At 47.8% G+C, this 20,531-nt stretch overlaps 6 protein-coding genes across 10 annotated transcripts in view; 2 read left to right on the top strand and 4 right to left on the bottom strand.

Annotated features, from left to right (window-relative positions):
- Window positions 1-1,183: 1,183 nt before the first annotated feature.
- LOC125958108 (uncharacterized) overlaps window positions 1,184-20,531 on the top strand; it is a 19,628-nt gene continuing 280 nt past the window's right edge. The window contains exons 1-9 of the mRNA XM_049691232.1: window positions 1,184-1,439; window positions 1,508-1,785; window positions 1,872-2,071; window positions 18,202-18,429; window positions 18,503-18,662; window positions 19,394-19,554; window positions 19,619-19,816; window positions 19,901-20,191; window positions 20,266-20,531. The exon at window positions 20,266-20,531 is cut by the window's right edge and continues 280 nt beyond it. Coding sequence (XP_049547189.1) covers window positions 1,345-1,439; window positions 1,508-1,785; window positions 1,872-2,071; window positions 18,202-18,429; window positions 18,503-18,662; window positions 19,394-19,554; window positions 19,619-19,816; window positions 19,901-20,191; window positions 20,266-20,531 — 1,877 coding nt within the window. The 5' untranslated portion in view covers window positions 1,184-1,344. The remainder of the gene's footprint in view (window positions 1,440-1,507; window positions 1,786-1,871; window positions 2,072-18,201; window positions 18,430-18,502; window positions 18,663-19,393; window positions 19,555-19,618; window positions 19,817-19,900; window positions 20,192-20,265) is intronic.
- LOC125954185 (solute carrier family 26 member 10-like) lies at window positions 2,848-9,809 on the bottom strand. The gene is made up of 7 exons (XM_049684276.1): window positions 9,464-9,809; window positions 6,096-6,788; window positions 5,714-6,021; window positions 5,529-5,633; window positions 5,164-5,305; window positions 3,748-4,352; window positions 2,848-3,687 (listed from the first exon to the last, which is right to left on the bottom strand). Exons 2-7 carry the CDS (start codon window positions 6,580-6,582, stop codon window positions 3,214-3,216), a joined length of 2,121 nt encoding a protein of 706 aa, XP_049540233.1. The 5' UTR covers window positions 6,583-6,788; window positions 9,464-9,809; the 3' UTR covers window positions 2,848-3,213.
- On the bottom strand, window positions 10,276-15,309 carry LOC125954203 (uncharacterized). 3 transcript variants are annotated; one of them, XM_049684300.1, is made up of 4 exons: window positions 15,203-15,309; window positions 14,693-14,888; window positions 13,583-13,651; window positions 10,276-12,974 (listed from the first exon to the last, which is right to left on the bottom strand). In XM_049684300.1, the coding sequence occupies exons 2-4, from the start codon at window positions 14,817-14,819 to the stop codon at window positions 12,559-12,561; spliced, it is 612 nt and encodes a 203-aa protein (XP_049540257.1). In that variant the 5' UTR covers window positions 14,820-14,888; window positions 15,203-15,309; the 3' UTR covers window positions 10,276-12,558. The 3 variants fall into 3 exon arrangements, with proteins under 3 accessions (XP_049540257.1, XP_049540258.1, XP_049540256.1); XM_049684301.1 differs by lacking the exon at window positions 15,203-15,309 and adding an exon at window positions 14,984-15,182 and having other exon boundaries at window positions 13,583-13,648; XM_049684299.1 differs by lacking the exon at window positions 15,203-15,309 and adding an exon at window positions 14,984-15,179.
- LOC125954198 (zinc finger C4H2 domain-containing protein) lies at window positions 15,424-17,118 on the bottom strand. 3 transcript variants are annotated; one of them, XM_049684292.1, is made up of 5 exons: window positions 16,872-17,118; window positions 16,626-16,797; window positions 16,384-16,562; window positions 16,045-16,317; window positions 15,424-15,917 (listed from the first exon to the last, which is right to left on the bottom strand). In XM_049684292.1, exons 1-5 carry the CDS (start codon window positions 16,928-16,930, stop codon window positions 15,782-15,784), a joined length of 819 nt encoding a protein of 272 aa, XP_049540249.1. In that variant the 5' UTR covers window positions 16,931-17,118; the 3' UTR covers window positions 15,424-15,781. The 3 variants fall into 3 exon arrangements, with proteins under 3 accessions (XP_049540249.1, XP_049540250.1, XP_049540251.1); XM_049684293.1 differs by having other exon boundaries at window positions 15,424-15,914; XM_049684294.1 differs by having other exon boundaries at window positions 15,424-15,914; window positions 16,069-16,317.
- On the bottom strand, window positions 17,219-18,303 carry LOC125954202 (zinc finger protein 239-like). The gene is made up of 3 exons (XM_049684297.1): window positions 18,178-18,303; window positions 17,941-18,070; window positions 17,219-17,870 (listed from the first exon to the last, which is right to left on the bottom strand). The coding sequence occupies exons 2-3, from the start codon at window positions 18,055-18,057 to the stop codon at window positions 17,313-17,315; spliced, it is 675 nt and encodes a 224-aa protein (XP_049540254.1). The 5' UTR covers window positions 18,058-18,070; window positions 18,178-18,303; the 3' UTR covers window positions 17,219-17,312.
- LOC125954200 (protein FRA10AC1 homolog) lies at window positions 18,079-19,244 on the top strand. The gene is made up of 4 exons (XM_049684295.1): window positions 18,079-18,429; window positions 18,503-18,662; window positions 18,730-18,993; window positions 19,071-19,244. Exons 1-4 carry the CDS (start codon window positions 18,154-18,156, stop codon window positions 19,136-19,138), a joined length of 768 nt encoding a protein of 255 aa, XP_049540252.1. The 5' UTR covers window positions 18,079-18,153; the 3' UTR covers window positions 19,139-19,244.

Below are 20,531 nucleotides of genomic sequence, written 5' to 3'. Positions count from 1 at the left end.
TGAATGAAGGGGTTTGGCTGGTCCTCCATTCATAACTTTTGTGCATCCGCCGTCTGTCATTTGGCGAACGTGACTCGAAGCGGTTGCAGCAGATATAGTGCTTATCACTACACTGAGTCAAAGCAGGCACTACACAGCATCACTACATGCGGATCAATACGCCCATGTTTTTTTCGTTTTCGCGGTTTTTATCATGCTATCGGTAGAAGCCAATTTTGCTGGCAACATTGGTAGTAACATTACTAACGACACTTTCTTTGTCAAGTATAATAAAGCAGCGTATCAGTAGCTGTTTGGAAGTCATCGCGGTAACATTTCGACGGCAGTGTCGTTAAAACTCGCGTATAATGCCCAGACCAAGCGGAACAGTGTTCATTGCGACGATTCTACTAGTTTCATGCGGGATTGCGCGTATTGCAAGTAACAAGGAGTGTTTCGCTTCGCATGGAAAAAAGGGCTTCTGTGTACCTATAGCAGAATGTCCTGAGATCGCCGCTGTTGCCAGTCGAAATACACTAATGGAGGAACAGTGGCAAATGCTTACGGCTGTCTGCACCACCTGTGATAGTCACATAGAAGACCCTGAGCCGATTGTGAGTACACTCTTTCTAACTTTCAATGCTAGTCGATTTTTCGCTGATGCTTAGCTGTCTCGTTCACGCAGGTATGCTGCTCAGCTACGTCTGTCGTACCGACGACTTGTGATATGCCAGGCCGAAATGATGTTCAAATGGAAGGGTTTTGTGTTCCAGTTGATAATTGTACGTCATGGAGGGGCTATTCTCACCGACCTTTTAAGTCAATACAAGAACATCGAAGATATGAAGCTGCTCGAGAACCCTGTAACCGACTCTCTACACGGGAGCGCAGATTCTTTCGCGAAAGTTTTGAGAGATTTGCTCAAACTGAGCTATCCTTTCAAAACTTTCAAAACTCTCACCCAAACGTCATCGTCTTGGTGACCTAGCTACCGCGCTCACTTGAAACGACAGCTTGCTTGATTTTTTTTATGAGCAGTTATTTTCTTGCGCTGGTTGCTCAATTCTTTCAAAGTTTTCACCCTCTACACGAGCGAGAGATCTCTCGCCTCCGATTTGTATGGATTTGACAGTTAAATGATAGAATTGACAATTAAATGATAGATCTCTCGCGACTTGCGCTCCCGTGTAGAGAGTCGGTAACAGTAAAGACAGCGATGGTAACGTGTGCTGCGCCAAAGAGGCCATCATAAAAGTAAAGGAAGAGGTTGCTCCAAAATGTCTACAAGATCGACTTGGAGAAAGTAACAAGCACAACGGAACGTATCCCTCTGATTCTAAGTTCATTGCATACATATTTTATACGATGAATGCCGGCTTTCAACAGGGGAATTGTGGTGGTAGCTTGATAACTTCCGAGTATGTGCTCACCGCCGCACATTGTGTGGAGGATCATGAACAGTAAGTGATGATAAGATGATTACTAAATGCAGATCATAAGAGTTTTAACATTTATATTACTTTTGTAGGTTTGATGTTTTCATCGGTGCAAGCAACTTGTATCAGTTTGATCCTGAGGATGGCCAATATTATCCGGACGTAGAAGTAGTGGATGTACGTGAAAAGATTATCCATGAAAACTACAACAATTTTACGATCGAATACGATATTGCATTGCTACGACTGGCTTCCTCTATAAACTTTACAAACCCTGTCTGTATTCCAACGGCCAGCGAACACTATAACGTACTTCCCAAAAATAGTGCACGAGTGCTACGAACCTTTGGATGGGGTTTGAATATTAAAGGTATGGAAATGCATTTTTATCTACCATTGGCTTAAAAGTGACCATTATATCTTACATTTTCTATTCTGTTCTATTATTTTTATTAGGAATTGCGACATCTATTAAGCAGACTGTAACGCTTCAGGAGATTTCATTTCAGGATTGCGTGCTGCAAAAACCTCCCAACGCAAATGGCACGATTGACAAAGACCTCAACATCTGTACTATTACCATTTCTGGCCATAATGCGTTTACTGGATACTCAGGTTCTCCACTAATGTATCGCCAAAATGAGGTCTGGTTCATGGTGGGACTGATTAGTTATCGCTATGATGTTAACAATACATTATCCAATCAATATGCTTTCGTTTCTACATCCATTGGAAAGGCGAACGAAGATTGGATCGTAGAAAAGATATTGTCGTCTAAACCCTAGTGTTTAGCCTGTTTTCATTGCAGTTAGTGTATCTATGGGCATAAGATTCCACCTAAAAGAACTTGATAATGGTTCTCTTTACTAGCCGCAGCCCTTCGACGGTATCTCTAACCGACTCTCTACACGGGAGCGCAAGTCGCGAGAGATCTATCATTTAATTGTCAATTCTATCATTTAACTGTCAAATCCATACAAATCGGAGGCGAGAGATCTCTCGCTCGTGTAGAGGGTGAAAACTTTGAAAGAATTGAGCAAGCAGCGCAAGAAATTAACTGCTCATAAAAAAAATCAAGCAAGCTGTTGTTTCAAGTGAGCGCGGTAGCTAAATAGACCTAGGTCACCAAGACGACGACGTTTGGATGAGAGTTTTGAAAGTTTTGAAAGGATAGCTCAGTTTGAGCAAAACTCTCAAAACTTTCGCGAAAGAATCTGCGCTCCCGTCTAGAGAGGCGGTAACAGAAATAAGTGAAAAACGTTCAACATATAGCAGAAACTGTGAAAAACAAACACCAAACAACTTGCTAGTGAACCGACAAACAATGGAAACGATGAAAATTGTAAAAAGATGAAAAATAAAAACATAAATCTCACTGCTCTGGTTTCCAAAGTGTGTCTTTCAGATCAATGGCATCAACCGCAAAATATGGTTCAGTCCAGATGTTTCATTTTATTTTCAGGAGTTTATAATACACTGAATCACCACAACGACCCTTACGCAGCATTTGATTTTATGTTTTCTGGATCTAAAATTTTCGAAAAGAAGAAAATAAAATCTAAATCTATCTTATCGACCGCCTAATGGAATACTTCGTTACGCCCGCTGAGCAGTTTGTTTAAGAACCTAGAATTACGAACTAGACCTTCTTTCGCTTACAACAAAACAAGGACATACAAATACTAAAGACAGTCTTTAGTACAAATGCTAAAGACTTGTACTGGCGATCTCGATCACGCGTAAGTACGGCCCCCTTAGTCCCTGGCATGGCAAGTAAATGGAGAAGGAAGACAGTTCCCTAGATGATTCCCGTAATGGTAGAAATGGTGCTTCCGTTACCCGATGACGAACCGATCGGGTCAAGCTCCGATCGCGCATGCTGCACTGCATCGTGTACGGTCGTAAACAGCCGACAGTAGGGCTTTTCGATGTCGCCGATGAGCCCACAACGTAGAAAATTATCGACCACCGGTGGCTGACAACCGGCTGTCAGGATAGTCACCTGAAGCAACTCAAACTCACGTACCATCGCCTTAAATGTCCCGATGGCGGATGGATCGATCGAGGTCAGCGAGGTAAAATCGAGAATTAGAAACTTCAAGCTCTGCTCGCCAGCTGACGATGGTTTCCAGTCCGGTTGCTTACGCCGCTTGATCTCCTCGGTCAGATTGATGCCAAGCGTATCGCAGAGCCTATTCTTGAAGGCCGCCCTAGACGCAAAGTTGAGTGCGCCACAGTAGTGGAATATTTTAATATTTGCATAATCAATGAGCTACAAAAGAAGAGAAATCATGAGTTTACCATTTATCGCAGTTCAACAATTTGATCTTACTCCTTGATAGCGACTGGTGTCGAGGTAGATGTCGGTGTTGGCCACATTGCCCAGCAGGCACGTGTAGGGTTTGAGCGAGCGGAAGAAGATGCAGCAAATGCTCAGCACTATGCCAACCAGTAGACCGATATCGATGGCAAACGCCACCACGGAGAGAAAGGTAAGAACCCACACGATCCCATCGATCGGACTTTGTCGCCAGAAACCCTTTAGCTGGGTCACCTGCATCAGCAGACCCTTAAGCGAAACGACAATGATACCGGATAGGACGCACCGTGGCAACGGCTCGAAGAAAGGACCAACCCACAGCAGCACGATCGCTAGTAGGCCACAGGAAATGACGGACGCAATCTGTGTGCGGCCACCGACCGAGTACTGGATGGAGGAGCGGGACAGTGAGGCCGCAAACGGAAAACAGGAGAAAAACGAACCGACCACGTTACCGGCACCCATCGCAAACAGTTCCTGGTTGAATCCGATCTCATAGTTTTCCCGTTTGGCGAAGATCAGTGCCATCGACACGGACACCGTATAGCCGACCATCGCCACCGGAAAACTATCGATGATGATCGAGGGCATCAGGCTGAAATCCGGAAGTGACGGTGCTACGGATAGACGGAGAGAGAAGGAGAGAGAAATTCATAGTAAACACGATGAATGCTTTTACGTTTTACAAAAAAAACCAAAAGATGCCATTGCTAAAGAGGCTCGTCAGACCGGTGACGTTGCCACAATGCAGTCGTCTATGGACCATTCATCTTAAATAGAGATGCAGAACATGTATTGCATCCTCAACCAGATGTTAGCCACGAGCTCAATCCGACAACAAACGATACACCTGGCACATGGCGGAACGCCGCTCAAAGGTGAGCAGTGGCATGTTCAGGCCCAACAATCCCTCCCATTTACACCACACCACTGGCACATGCCATCAACACCTCTAACGATCGTGGCATAGCAGCGCGATCGCTTTTTACGTTTCACAAAGAACCTCTTTTTGGTGAATAACCCTGCCGGAACCAATGATGGCAATTTATGAGGTCGATTATCTCGATAGCTTTGCCCGACAATTCAATTAACAATCGAACATGGAAACGGTTCTCTTTCCATGTTCGATTGTCCGTTCTGGCGGTTGAACCGTAACCAAAACCGCAAACAACACGTGTTCTGTGGCGCTTCGGACAATTTCTTCGGAGTAATCTTCGATTTAATGCTAAATCTATAATGTCATCCCCATCGACCTCGACCTAGTCACACAGCGTCTAAGTCATTGAAGGTACATTACACATGAGTGTGCCCTCGTAGTAACCGCTACGTGCACTGACCGGCGCGAAAGGCACACAACATACACACACGTGTCTCCTTGACTCGGCGGCGCGGTACGGTTGCTCTTCCTGTTCTCCTTGGTTTACTTACCGGGCAGGCCCGTGGGGATGTTTCCGATCGTTTTGATTGCGTACTTCTCTTGTAACTCCAGATACTTGGACAGCAACGTTCCGGCAATGACGGCGATCAGCTCGATCGGTATCGGAATAACACTCCGCTTGGCCACCTTCGGCTGTGGAACGAGCCGTGTAGCATTGTCGTATTGTTGTAAAGCAAGATGGAAGAGTGGGAGATTAGTATAAAGATCACATGATATTCTTTTAAATGCAAAGAATGGTAATGTTGGCGATACAAAATAATTGACAAGGAGCCAAGCGACCTCATCGCATTGGCGGAATCTAATCATTTTCAAAGCCACCCATCACGCCTATGTCCATGTATGTCCAGTCACTCACCTTCAGGTACTCGTTGTTAAAGACCAGCACTACGATCGTGATGGCCGATATGATAATTGCAGCCCAGTTGACGCTCGTAATCTGCCGGAAGATTTCTATGTACGTCTAGGATCGAGAGGATTAGAACCAGAAACGAGCGGGGATGGTGTCAGACTAGATGGTTGCTGCTGTGTATCGCGCATTACCTTAATGATCTCGAACATACTACCAACGGAGGGGAGCGTAAGACCGAGCAGGTCCTTGATTTGCGACGTTACGACATGAATGGCCGCACCGGTGGTAAAACCAGAGACGAGCGTATCCGAGAGTAAAAACGAAATCACTCCCAACCGGCAGAGACACATAATGAGCTGCATTATACCGACGACGAACCCGACGGCTGTGGCCACCTGTAACGCTGTGCGCTGCTCCTCCGATTCACCATCCTCCGCCGTAGTTCCGGTGTACGCTAGGACCGTTTTGCCCACCATGATCGACACCACGGCGAACGTGCCTGCATAAATGCATTTCCAGACTAAGTCTCATATTGCATTCAGAACCCTCCCGGTCAGCTGACTACTGACTTACCCATCGAATTGTGACGTGAGGTACCGAAGAGGAAGTACACCAGCACCGGAAAGAACGCCATATAGATGCCGACCACCGGTGGTACGTTGGCTAGCAGTGCGTAACCGATACCCTGGGGGATGTGCATCACGGCCACCGTGCAGCCGCTCACCAGATCTCGCACCAAATCCCGGCTCCAGGAATACTCCGGTAGCCATGTGAGTAGCGGGAACACCGTACTACAGCACGTCTTGCTGTCAATCTGCCGCACTCGATCGGTCAGCTCGTGGTGTAGCTTCGTTCGCTTCGGTTTCCGGTACCGGTACGCATCGTTAAGCTGTTCCTGCTGATACACTGGCCGTGTAATGGTAAGCTGGGGCAGGGCAGACGCCTGATCGGTACCCGTTGTCCCTTCCGTAGCCTCGATTGAAATCCGATCTTCCGCTAGCTCCTGATAGAAAGTTGGATTGACTATACCGCTTTCACTTTGTTCCGGATCCTTCTTCATGGTGGCGACTGGTGTGGGTCTTGGATTCCTCGAACCCTCTAGCAACGGAGGCTGGGATGTAACTGAACAGCGAACAGCCCAAGAACTTGACCCAAGACCACACGCTGACGCTGAGGTTTATCACAAAGATGACAAACCGACGTCGTCCGATGTCTGTTGTTCCGTTTATCTCGTACTGCTAGACACCGTCCACGTGGATTCTATTTCTGTTCCGGACCGTAAACAAGAACAAACACTGTAAAGCACTGTACTACTATTGGGAAACGACAATGATAATAACAACCGGAGGACACGTTTACAGCGGGGATAGTTACGCGCCTACAATACGGCGGCTACTGCTGGCAGTGATGTTGCCTACTGGAATTGTGACCGAAGCGATCCGGACAAACGGGCTGGTGTTCGCAAAATACCATAATCCGCTCAAAGCGCTGTTGCTCTTGACTCGCTAACCAACGGTCGCCCTGGCAACCTTCGCACGCTCAAGGTCCACTCTCTCACACCCCACTCATTACCTCAACAAGCCAGCCAGCTACTAGCCAGCGAGCCCGCTGTCCACTAGCCCTAACCGAGCGAAGGGGTGTACATGACATGCGACTTTTGTACACGTTTTTGGCACACAATCGACGATGGGCTATAGGCATGGTGGAAACCAGAATGTTTCGGCCAGCTTTCGACACTTCAGTGTCGAAACAAGTTTTTCAAGAGGCCAAGGGATTGGTATTCGGAACCGGACCTCTCTCGCTCTCCCTTACTGGAACCGGCTTAATCGGGGCGAGCTGGATGATTAATCCCATGGCGATCCAATCTCCAAGATGGTGAACCAAGGATCAACATTACTTACTTACTTATCGGGCATTACAACCGACGAGTGGTCTTGGCCTGCCACAGAAGATTCCGCCACCGCTCGGCGATCGAGCGCCCTCGTCCTACAAGTCAATAGTCCTGCTATTCTGACGTCAATATCGATACCGTCGCTCCATCTATATTTGTGCCTAATACGCCTTCTCTGTCGGTCTGGACGACCAACAGGATCAACATTATGGCCGCAAAAATAGACGGAAAACAGTGCCATTTCAAGGCCGGAATGTTTGCTGTACTTATCGCAAACCGAAGATACCCCGATAGGAACAAAAGGAAGCCTCAGCATCAGCTGTTGTCAGTCACCGGATTCAATCGAGTAAAGAACGGGGCGTTTCACTGTGCACTCTATCTGCACCGTCACTATATCAGTAGGTCGTCATCGGGCAGGCCCGCCGGCACGCCCGTATGCGATATGGATGCTGCACCGTTGCTACTGTTGTGATCCCGGACCGGGACCGAATGTTTACCGAGACAGCAATCCCACGGTTGCTGCCATGCGCGCTACCATCACCATAAAAGAGGAACACGATCCAGGCGAGACCTGATAAGCGATATGGGGTAAGCGTCATGCAATCTGGAAGTCTCTACATTCGGTAAACAGGTGGGGTCCCCTTGGCTTTGGTGAATGAATAGCTATTCTTGGCGACACGAGCCGGTCACCAGGGCCGGTCGTTAACAATCTGTTTACTACTTTTCGGATGCTCTGATTCGAAAAATGCCTTCCCAACTAGTCCGTTTGGTGAAGCTTATATAGCGATCACCCAGTATTCAGCTGCAGGAAGCTAGGTTAAGTTAAATTCTTCACAAACTAACACAGTTGGGAGGTGCCAAAACCATTGCTTTTTTTACTGAAATTACGGCAGAATTTAAGGCCATTTCAACCACACGGCACGTGTTGATTCAGCTGAGACAGACAGCCCCGGCGGTAATCATAACAATCCGGTCGGATGTTGAATTGTGCCGATAGCTAACGATCGCTAACAATGAGATGATTCTTCGCTATTACGACGCTAACCAAACAAACAGCCAAGCAGATGATTGCTGGTATCTTGCGGTTTTTGATACACTCATCTCCTCTACTAATAAAATGGCGATCCGTGCATGATGGCGTCTATCCATTACGCAGCATAAACCATGCCTGTGAGTAGTAGAATTTGTTCGGAGCCTGTGAAGGTTCTTTGTTGCGATGCTAACAGTTGAATCACCACCAGAGTGGCGGCAAAGAGGCGGCACTTGTTCCAACAAGCAGCTGTCGCCTCCCTCAGCTTTGGCTTCTACAACAGCTCGAGGAGAGCTACAACCCGGATTGACGCAAAGAAGAGGCCGACCTTCACCAGATTATACTGGATTCCTGCTGATGATGACCTAGGGTTTAGCACGGTTTCGGCCACTCTGAGCCCGTGAGCCGATGGCGTTGTTCGATTTATGATTTCAAATATGGGCAAGGGACGGCAAAACGGCAAAACTCGACGCGATCGCGTCAACAGCGAGCTCAGTGATCGTGCGATGGAATGAGATTACGATTGTTTTTTGGGGCCGTGGCCGATTGCGCCGAAAACCTGTTCCCGATTCAGCGGGCCGTTGGCCGCGCGGGTGTAGAACGAAGCAAAAGCATAATAAGCACAACAACACCCAGCCCAACCGCCAACCCCATTCCTGCTAGATTCGATCTTGCATGAAATGGCAATTTTGCGGCCGTCCGTCACGCTGGAGGTTTCGGCAGCTACCCTCTCCGCCCCGGGATCCTTGACTCCAGATCCGGTCGGTCTTCGAGTTGGTATTGAGTTGATCGCACGTGTGGCTCACGAGAATACACAGCACCTTCCTTCAAGTTCACCTTCGTCTCACCAATTCAAGTCACAACCAGAGGGAAAACCTACGGGCACAGCTTGCTATCACCATCGGTCGATTTGTAGCGGATCGCGTCACACGGGGACACCATAGACGCTAAACACACTTCCACTAGAACCACCTGCTTATGTTGATAATAGAAACCAGAACATACGCGCACACAACCTACCCCACCACCGCAGGCCAAGTCAACGAACTGAACTCCGGTCAGGCGACTTCCACCAGCACGACTATAGGCGCACGTGCTTACCACAAAGCAGAACACGTTACCGCAGCTGTTCTGCGCACTCAACCGTCTCGGTACGCATTCAGGGAAGGAGTGCTGCTGGTGTGGATGATGGTCTCCGCACCAAGCCACTTGCCGACGGCTGAGAAGGAAGCGATCGATTCGATGTCGACTGCGGTGCGCGGCCTTATCTCGACGCGTTTCATTTCACCGATCCGATTCCACATCTCGGTCTTGTTGGAACGCTCATCCAATATGAAGGTGATCTTGTAACACAGAGAGAGAGAGAGAGAGAAGCTGTGTAATGGAGATTGGTTTAAGGGGGGGGGGGGGGGGTCACCATCAGTGATTGATTGTTGAACAATTCAATCGGGAATGATAATGGGACGTCATGATAAGGGACAGTCAAATTTAGATCCCAAGTTTTAGGCGGAATTCGTCACCCTTACGGTTACCCTCCCTACGATGGACACTCCATTTTAGCTACCTGGAAGCTACAGATCAACAGTCTAGAACAAACAAGTTAAATCTTCGCATTTGTAGCACAGCTAAGTATCTCCTAGGCGTAACCTCCGTGCGTTCGTTCACATTAGTACATCTGTCTAGCCATATGAAGGTCTGAGGTTGATCGTAGGCACGTGCTATGCGGCGCGTCAATAACTAAAGGGAACTCGTGAACGTATCCATACGAATCATTTGGCTATTTCGAATGCCTTCGAGACACTTTTAGCAATGCTTAATACTGTCGATTCATGTAACTTTGCGACGGATTGTAGTATGTATTTCTGAATGTAAGTATAGTTTTTTGGTACAATGACAAACTGCATAAATCATAAAAATTACAGTTACTCGGCAGATACAGAACACACCGACACCCAACCCAAGGATTGTTCAGTTACATAGATGACACTGGATATGCTATAGACAGCGCGGTAATTTCTGCGAATCTTAAATAGGTCGTTTTTGGGTTGCCATTCGCAGGTTGACTTTAGACACGTGTTTGTTTAAGCCTTTTGCACAATTTCCAGAATAAGTTCAACAATAAAGGTATGAGATTCATTTTTTTTTCTTACAAAGTCGAATAACTCATTCTGAACGTTATTATCTGGTTCCGATCGCGTTTTTATGCTATGCTGGTCATCCTATGCACCCGATCTACGGTTTAGCCGAACCAAAAACCTCCCTGTTGTTCTGGGAAGCAGAAAATGCCTACCACCGAATTGTCCCGGTTGATAACGTCTATCAAAGAGTTACACGAATCGAACGGTATCGCTGTTATCTCGTAAATTGATCTCGGTGCATAAGATGAAGGCATTTGATATTTGAAATGAAATCGCAATCGATCTTCTCAAACTATGACACTATAGCATCTTAAGAGCACTTTCGGTAGAGGACGTATCCACCGGCACTGGTTTGCCGCGGTGTTCCCTTACTCATGGCGGAGGATAGAGATATAGAGATAGACAGAGAGAGAGAGAGAGTGGGCGCATCCATCGTAATGATATATATCGTTATACTCAGCCTTTTTATTTTCAAATACACATTTCAATTTAAAGAATTCATCAATCTGGGGTTTGCCTTTTTACATTAACAGCTTAGCTTAGAGCACTATTATCTTGCACCTCCCGCCGTATCCTCTCCTATCTGTACGTGCATTCGTGCAGTGGTTTCACACCCTCCAGATGTGCGAAGGCCAGAACAGAGTAATGATAGGGTCGATTGTGAATGAAGGATACGCACTTCAACACAGCAACCACCAGTTCCGACCGTTCCTGGTCGATCCCTGTGTTGTTTATGTGTATGTGTGCCTGTGTGTGTCTGTACGTGTGTGTCCATATATAATAGATAAGAGAGATGGTATTTGAATTCTTTTATTTATCCGCTATTCTCGCCCAACACACATAGTCGCTGCTCAACACAGGATAGCGTCGGGTTTTGAAGGGATATAACTATCGAACCGGGGATACGTTGCAGTTCACGGTCTGTGTGTTTGTGTGTGCGTGTGTGTGAGTAAGTGTTCGAGAGAGTGTAAGTGTAGCGTATAAGCGATTAGGTGTAATGTATAATGCTTTCACGTACAGTAAGAAGATAGTTTTGGTATAAAATTTTGGACAGAAACAAGGGATTTCTCTCTCGCCCTCTTACATCTCCGCGCTCTAGCGTTCCCTCTTCTTCCGTCTGATATTATGTCGCTATCACCACGTATCACTTATATATGTTAAGGATTCTCTGTATATATCGGAACCCAAAACGCACCTTCTGCTTCCTCTGCGTGTCCATGCGCGTGCTGGGATAGAGGACACAAAAAAATAAAAGAGAAAATGCAAATTAAAACAGAAAATGCGCCTGCAAGTGAATGATCCCACGGCGGAGAGACTTTGAAAAACAAAAATTGGCACTCCGGAAGGGAGATGCCGTCTGAATTGACGCAACCGCAACAACCACCCTACTATCTCACGCCTGTCGCCTGTCTGTTGCTGCTGCTGTCTTGCCTGCGATCCGCCGGGTATGTTCGGTTTTCTAATGTTGTCTGGCACTTTGGTACTTCATGTTCGCGTTCTTATTATTGAAGGGATATAATAGTTAATGCTGCACTGGGTAAATGGCAACATAGTGTGGGGACGAGTTGGGGAGAAACGGAATGATACGCATAGGAGTACCGCGGAACTAATATACCTACTACAGCTAGTGCTCTTCTCCTTCAAAATCCTATCCTCGTTTTTTCCTCAACTTCTCATTACCTCCTGAGCACTGCTTCCCTAGCCGAATAATCATGACTTTTGATGGGAGAGGCGGAGGATTTTACAAATGAAATTCGATTTTTTTTCGATTAAAACGCAAAAAGCAAAAACCAACCCATCCCGGCAGTACACCGCGGGATGGAGGATCATGCATCCGACAACCGAGGACTCCGAGTGACGTGTTCTCCGGTGTCGTTAAGATGCGTATGCTTTACTGGGCGGAAAGAAAGGGGGAGAAAAGATACCGGATTTTTGGAGGGACGGAGAACCCGGCATCGTTTACACACACCAGGCAGCTTACAGGGTGCGATAAGGACCGCTGGTCTCCGCGTTCGTTGGAAAGTGCGTTTTGTAGAACTTATAGAGGACGAGCGAAATGGCGAGGGAGCCGTACGCTAGGATCATGCCCCCGACGAACGAGTAACCGTCGAAGCGCTTGCAGTGCGGCACCGGCGTTGGGGCCGGTGTGGTCGGTACCGGCGTAGTTGGAGCCACCGTCGACGTGGTGATCGGTGCTGGAGTTGTTGTGTTAGGCGACGGAGCCGGAGTCGGTGGAGCCACAGTCGTCGTGGTGGTGTTTGGAGCGATAGTCGTAGAGGTAGTCGTCGGGGGAGTCACCGGCGTGGTAGTGGTCGTGTTGGTGCTTTCCGTTGTTGTCGTAGTTGCTGCTGTTGTTGTCGTCGTCGTCGTCGTCGCAGGCGTTGTAGTGTTATCTGGAATGAACGGAATAGATTGCAGAATCAGCATAAGTCTGCTTGTCGGCGCTTCTTTATCAAACAAAAATCCAAAAAGCGTTGCATAAGAAATTCGCGGCACAGTATTGCAAGTGTATGTGAAGCAAGTGAAGCAATCACAATCTGCAGGTTGCAGTGAAAGCGATAACGGTTTTTAATTGAGAGTTTTCTAAGCATGGACGCTCAAACAACATGGAACATGTTATAAAATTCGATTGAATACTGCAGCAAATGTGTGCAACGCGAAAGACGGGACTCATGCTTTCCCATGATTAATTGCTCCTTTTCCCACATTATAAAATGGTTAGCATCGGTTCCGTTTTATCATGAAATGACATTGAACTAAAATTAACCTTTCCCCTGCTAGCGATTGTGTGTGAAACTGCCCGCTAGGAAATTGAACACGTGTCTCAAGAGAACCATTTGCTCTGACAAGGGGAATTCCATCGCCAATGTCGTGGGACCATTTCTGATGCATCAGCAATGGCAAAGGCGAGCATAAAGTGAAATTGGATGCAAGCACGCATCCGTTCGTGCGCCTTCGTTCTCCTGCTCCTTCCGGTGCCCACATGTTGCGCACTACTTACCCGCAATAGTAGATTCAGTGACCGGCGCTGCTGTCGGATTGTCGTTGGCGTGAATAGAACCACCTGCTGCTGCAAGAAGCGAGAGAAAGAGAGAGAACCGTTACAGATACGCAAATTAGTCAACGACGCTCCATCATCGGGAGGACCTTGGACGGACGGGCTGCGAAAAGACTGCTGGCGTCGGTGACGTCAAACGAAGGAAAGGTTCGTGTCGTTCGCGTGTAAGTGAGGCTCTTGGGAAGGGAAGGGTCTAGTGTATTTGCTTAGTTGTTCTTGTTCCGATATTGGACCATCGCATTCTGCCAATGCACTCTTCGTTTGTTTACAGACGAACTATACTTTTCTTAAATAAATTAAAAACCATCAAGCCCGGATATCGAGCCCCATCCTGGTATTTTGGCGTCGCAGTAGACGATGACTGACCACCCACAAACAGGCAAAGGCACCGCAGGCTTGGCAACAGCAGCAGCTTCAGCGGCGGTCGGCAACGTCTCCCAAAGAATAACATAAACACAGATCCGAGTGGCGCGACGCGACGAATCCCTCATCATATTATTTGCTGACGAGTGCAACAAAATGTGCAATCGGACCGAACCGCAAGCGATGGATGCAAAATTCCCATTTGCTGAGGAGCGGATACGGGGCTTATCGCTCGCAAATCCCGGCTTTGGACGACGCAACAGGGCGTCGAGTGTGGTCGTGTGGCACACGCATAACCACCAGAGGCAGACCTGCTTAGCGGTATTTTGCGCGAGCGATCATGAGCTTATACGTGTTGTGGTGTGGTGTGATTGAGAATCGACATCCAGCTGCAGCATGAGGCGCCCCAACACGAAACCCCCGTTAAACGGGGCCTAGAGGAGCCAGCAGGCCGACCGGTTCGAAGTGAGAAGTCCGGCCCTGGTACGAGAAATGCGCTGATGAATCATAAACTTTGCTCAACACAGACGCGGGCGCGCGCGCGTGAGTGTGTTGATGATGCGGTTTCGAGAGCAAAATTGCATTAACCTTCTTCGTTTGACTCTGATTGGAGGGACCCTGATGGAAAAGATCTCGTACGCAGTGCGTTCCTTCGACCGTCCATTTCTTTTGTAAAGCGCGTTCAATTACCTGATGCTGGTGGAGCGGCTGCTTCTCCGGCTGCGGGAACGGCCGACACGACGGCGACCGTACTGCACAGCGTAGCAACGAGCGCAGCAAGCAATGCACTCTTGATGACGTACCGCGAAGCAACCATCCTTGCGCCGAGATATCCTGCGTTTCGATTCGTGAAAGGTGAGGATTTGCTCGTTTTGCAATCAACGACCTTCGTGTGCGTTCCGGGGGAGAAGAAGAAGAAACGGAGCGAAATGAAAGAACCCGGTTACGCACTCACGATGCGATTTCACAATTTAGCATCACCTATTACGCGATAATCCGTCCCCCAAACCGGCACCGCACGGAGAAAGGCCAAATAAAAACGCACCAGGGGAATCGCAATCCACGGCCGAACGGCCGAGCGTCGATAATGGCGACGTCAATTTTTTTCACCTTGTTGGGCAGCCGTTTTCCCGCACGATGCCGAATGCGGGTGGGTCGGAGAATCAACGGAAAATGCTAGTTTATCGCGGCGGCACTTACTTGCTAGCAGAGCAGCACCAAACGGCGGTCAGATAACGATTTTTAGAACGCGAACAAACGCACGATGCACACGCGACCTGCCTGGACAAAAGTTACGGACGAAATAAAAAAGCGCCCGTTTGACGTTTGGATCGCGAGCTGTCACAGTAGGTGATCTCGCAGAAGGTTGACCTGGTGAGATAAAATTTCGGATTTCTCGAGAAATACCGTTCGGCTGATTGTTACGAACTAATTTTATTGTTACGAGATGGTTATAACTTAATGCTACGTAAAATTGTTCCAGACAATGACACGATCAATGAGATACTATTAGTGGGGCAGAATGGAGCGAAGCGAGCGCTGTAGTGCGGACGCTAGTAGTCTAGAGTAAAATCAAATTCCATAGGACAGATATGCCGGAGACCGGTGTACTAATCGCTAAGCTGCCAACAATTGTAAGCAACGAGAAATTATTAAAAAGTGATATCTATGCCTAAAAAGTAAAACGGAACCAGGCACATCCAAAACGGATACCGTCGTCCTGTTCGTTCCAAGTTATGGTGAGGGTGATGGCCAGCCGCCGGCTTGCTAGTGTCCTGATTAGTGGTCCTTCTTTTTGGGCTTTTTCGGATTCCGCGAACGACTCTTGGCCTTGCACAGCGGACAGATGGGTGCGTTCCGGTGGATCTGCTGATGACACGATAGGCAAGATTTCATCGGCGGCGGTTGCTGTCTGCTGGAAAGGGTGAAAAGGGGAAAACAGAAAGTTCAAATTAGTGTGTTCAGCCTTCGCGGTGACGCGGGTTGCAAGTTGGCGGAATGGCATAGTGATATAATAAAACAAAAGAGAAACGAAAAATCACCTTAAATTCACATTGAAATCAGACCTGAATGTCGGATGACCAATGCCGATCGTCGATGGAGGCTGCTGTAGCCGGTTGGTTGGCAGTTCAGGCGGTTTGTTGATGCGCATTGCAACGGGGGGTGGAGGCAAGAATCCGGGTGGTGCCGACGGAGGCAACGATGTGGCAGGTGCATCCGGTGGAAGTGGATGATGCGCGGATAGCGGTGGTCGTGCGAACGTGGCACTCGGTGTCGTCAGTGGCTTATTTGTGGCATAATAATTCTGAAAACGACTGTAAAGCGAGTAGCTTCGTTAGAACAAAACGTTCAATTACGGAGGGATTGTGTGTGTGGCTTACTCCGACGAAATGGTGGTTCCCTCCTCTTCGTGAAGCTCCGGTAGTCGCTCCAAGCCGAGATACTCACGGCGCATAGTGTCTACCTCCGTTTTCAGGGGTACATACTCTTCGTGGATGCGGTTGGCCATGTTGATCGAACGAATCCGGTTCTCCTCCGCCTGTTTGATAACCGTTTCCATCTACAACGGGGGTAAAAAGTAAGCAAATTTCGCGACCAAACAACGACAAGCTACGATACGAACCGCATTAATGTCTGCATGAATCTGGCGGAGTTCCTCCACATGGCTCATCTTCTCCTGCATCAGCAGCTCCAGTTCCCGGCGGTACTCCGACAAGCACTTTTCCTCAGCATCACCATTCTCGACCTCACGAACAATTTTCAGCTTCAACTTTTCCAGCTGTAGCGTTTTGGATCTGCAGGCAGAAAAAGGGAAAACATATTGCACCGTTGTCTGCTTAGCCAAACCTTCACAGCATCCCCCCCTCACCTTATATCCTTCATCGCCTCCAGCTTCGCATAGATCGTCCTCTCGTCGACCGCACTCATTTTCTCCCTTGATTCCGTACACTGGCTACCGACCACAGTCGGTATGTTAAGCAGATCTTGAGATCGTCCCGGTAACGCGAAACACAGACGCTTTTCTTGCTGGAGATGCTGGGAAAACGCTTCTTCAAGCAAGAAGACGACGCTGGGAAAATGGCTGCCGATAAATTTTTCACCTTTCCCCCCTTCCACCACCTTGGCTGACAGACGCTGTTTACAAACAATTATCGTGTCCCAAAACATCCCAAAATGTCCCAAATTCCGCACAACGCGAGCCAAATCCATTCTCCAGCTGCATCTGTGTAATTTATTGCTTAATTTAATTCAAATATTAATACTATGAGATGCAAATGCCCTCTGGGATCATGGAATGACTTGATATCTTTCACGCACCAGCATTTCCTGGCAACGCTGAATCTAGGGAATCCTGCACAAGATGTGTCCTTGCGTGCAGCAGCAGTTGTCTCCTTTTCGGGAATACCTTCCAACAACGTTCGCACTGGTGCTCCGGTTCCGGCTCGTGCAATTTCATATGGTCCCGTAGCGTGTAGACGCGACCAAAATCCTTGCCGCACACCTCACACCGGTAGCGCGGGTTTGGCTTTTGGTGCAGCTTCCGGTGCACCTGCAGATCGTCGCTGGTGCTGAATCCTTTCCAGCATGTCTCACACTGGTACCGCTTTTCGACACCATGCCGTTGTTGATGCTTGTGCAGACTTGCCTGCGTTTTCAGGTACGCCCCGCATAGCTCACACCGGAAACGCCACCGGTTGTGCGTCTCGATGTGTCGGACGAGATGTTTCAGCTCATGGAATGTTTTCGTGCAGGAATCACATTTATACTGCGGTAGCTCCGGTTCCGAGTAGCGAACGGTTGGACCCTTGGCACTTTCCAGGATAACGGCATCATAATTCCCCGGACCTGGAACAGCATTCGCAAGGACCTACCCGCACCGGGAGGATTACCGATAGCGATTAGTTTGTAAGATGTAAATCCCTTGGCAACACACTTACCTCCTTTTGAAGCTGAGCTTCCAGCAGTTCCAGTTCCTCTTCGAATCCCACGCTATCTTCAGAAATATCGCTTATCTCCCAATCGTCTTCATCATCCTCGTCGCGTTCTCGTTGCATTTTGTGTAAAAAGCTGTTGGTAAACAATAGAAAAGTGACAGATTGTCGTTGTGGTTTTGTTCGAAGGATTGTGTGTCTCTCCGGCGTTTAAAATCGATGTATCACCGAAATCTTGCTCACCTGAACCCCTACGAACTGCACAAGCATCTGATCAATGAGTACATCCTCAAGAAACCGGGGGCGGCCAAGGAGCTGTTCCAACGGGACACATCTCGGGACAAAACGGATCACGATGTCGTGCGCGAGAACCACCGGTTTCTGTGGCACAGTGAACCCGTCGATACCTGGGAGAAACAGCTAGCCAAGAAGTATTACGATAAACTGATCAAGGAGTACTGCATTGCCGATTTCAGCCGCTACAAGGAGAACAAGGTAAGAGAACCCCGTCGAGGGACATGTGTGCGAAGATTCCTACTCGGCACCGACGACTCTTCTGCTTCCCGAGGTTGCGCTACGCTGGAGAATCGAACAGGAGGTGGTGAATGGCAAGGGACAGTTCCGCTGTGGCAACCGGAGCTGCGAAGAACCGAACGGACTGCGCAGTTGGGAGGTAAACTTTGGGTACCTTGAGCATGGCCAGAAGAAGAATGCATTGGTGAAACTACGTGAGTACTAGCAATTTGTCGATTACATCTGCAGCCATTTACAGCATCTTTTCTTTTCTCCACCTAGGTCTTTGTCCAAAGTGTTCAGATAAGCTGAACTATCACTCGAAAAAGCGAGAAGTGAAACGAATGAAGAAACGCGAACGAAGAGTGAAAGCTACTAAACATAAGCCAAGGGCTGGGCCTTCTAGTGAATGTTCCGTAGAAAGGATCGAGCCGGAAGACGAACCCACAACAGAAGCACCGAGTGAAGAGCCAACAGGCAGTCAAGATCATGCAGAGAATATCACATCGAGCGAACCACAGAACTTCGAAAGCAACTGGACAAAGGGTTGGTGTTGGACAAAATGGTTTTTTTTTCAAGTAATTCCTTTTCTATTCATGCCGTCCCATTTTTCTTTACTGTAGGTCCTGAGGCCGAGGAAAAAACGCGCGAAGAAGAATTCGATGAGTACTTGGAAGATCTGCTACTATAATGCGACACCAGAGCAAGCTCCAATCCGAAAAAGCTCCATAGTGATTGAACTGTTTTTGTAAAATAAACCCTAAAAAATATGTTTTGTTTTATGTATTCACTCTTAGAACGATACTAAAAAGAAAAATAGACTACAACCCTCATAAGCAGCCGCAATCTCAAGGCCGCCAAGCACACATGTAAAGCAAGATTTTGATTTCCTCGCACACATGCATTACATACAACGTGTGCATTTTTTCACATAGGAATCTCCCAGATTTAAAACATTTCTTATCATTAACATTATCACCGACAGCCGCGGCAGGCATCATCCTTCGAAAACAGTCCGATTGCGATGCTCTGCGAACAATGAGTCTCCTTCGCAAAATCGTCGGGTTGTGTCTATTGGTTTCCAGTTATTGTCAGTTCGATGTGCAGGTATGGAAAATGCCGTTTCTTATTCGGAATCCTGATGTAGCACTTGTGGTGTAAATTATTCCAGAGAATACCGTGTGAAAATGGATTCTGTGTTAAGAAGCATCTGTGTGAGGATATAGCTGATCGTGCCATCGCTGTCCCCAAAGACCCGTACGATTTGATAACCTTGCGGCTCGGGGATACGGATGTCTGTCTAGACTATATGCTAATATGCTGCAGGAACGAAACGGCAGATGAGAAAGTTACGACACCTTCGTCAGCGGTAAGGAAAGCGTAATGGCGTTCGACTTGGGAAACAAAGTTTTCCAATACATTTTCCACATCTTGTTTGTACTACGATTTACAGGAAGAAATAGAGGTTCCACCACCATCCGAAGTACAATGTGGGAAAAAGAACGAGCGAGGTTTAGTGTATGATTTCCAGCATAATGATACGGTGGCACAGTTTGGTCAGTACCCGTGGATGGTCTCGGTCCGAAAGACGGAAGGTGGTAAATCGAAATACGTTTGTGGAGGAGCTCTAACCCATCCCACGATCGTGATAACAGCGGCGCACAACGTGCACGGTATAGTGAATTTAATTGCCCGTCTGGGTGAGTGGGATGTTAGCACTATTAATGAACCCCTTCCTCATAAGGTAAGAAAACCTCAGTTTATTTGGATGTTTTCCGCATTTCACAATCCCATTTTTCTTTCTCTATTATTACTAAGGACGTTCCTGTGGTTGATATGTTTATCCACAAGAACTATAAAGCGAGACCGATCGAAAACGATATTGCTATATTGGTGCTCAGCAAGCCCGTCACGTACGATCAGCATATTCGACCGATCTGTCTCCCTCAAAGCACGGACCGCTTCGATGGGATACGATGTGAATCGACCGGCTGGGGTTCGGTTGGTGGCGTGTATGCCAACATCTTGAAGAGGATCACCGTCCCGGTTCTTCCGCAATCCAGATGCTCGAGTTTGCTAGGAAA

This window comes from Anopheles darlingi, chromosome 3 (genome assembly GCF_943734745.1).
Source record: "Anopheles darlingi chromosome 3, idAnoDarlMG_H_01, whole genome shotgun sequence".
Classification (NCBI taxonomy): domain Eukaryota; kingdom Metazoa; phylum Arthropoda; class Insecta; order Diptera; family Culicidae; genus Anopheles; species Anopheles darlingi.
The sequence above is the reverse complement of the archived record's forward strand: the minus strand, read 5'-3'. Positions and strand labels throughout refer to the sequence as shown.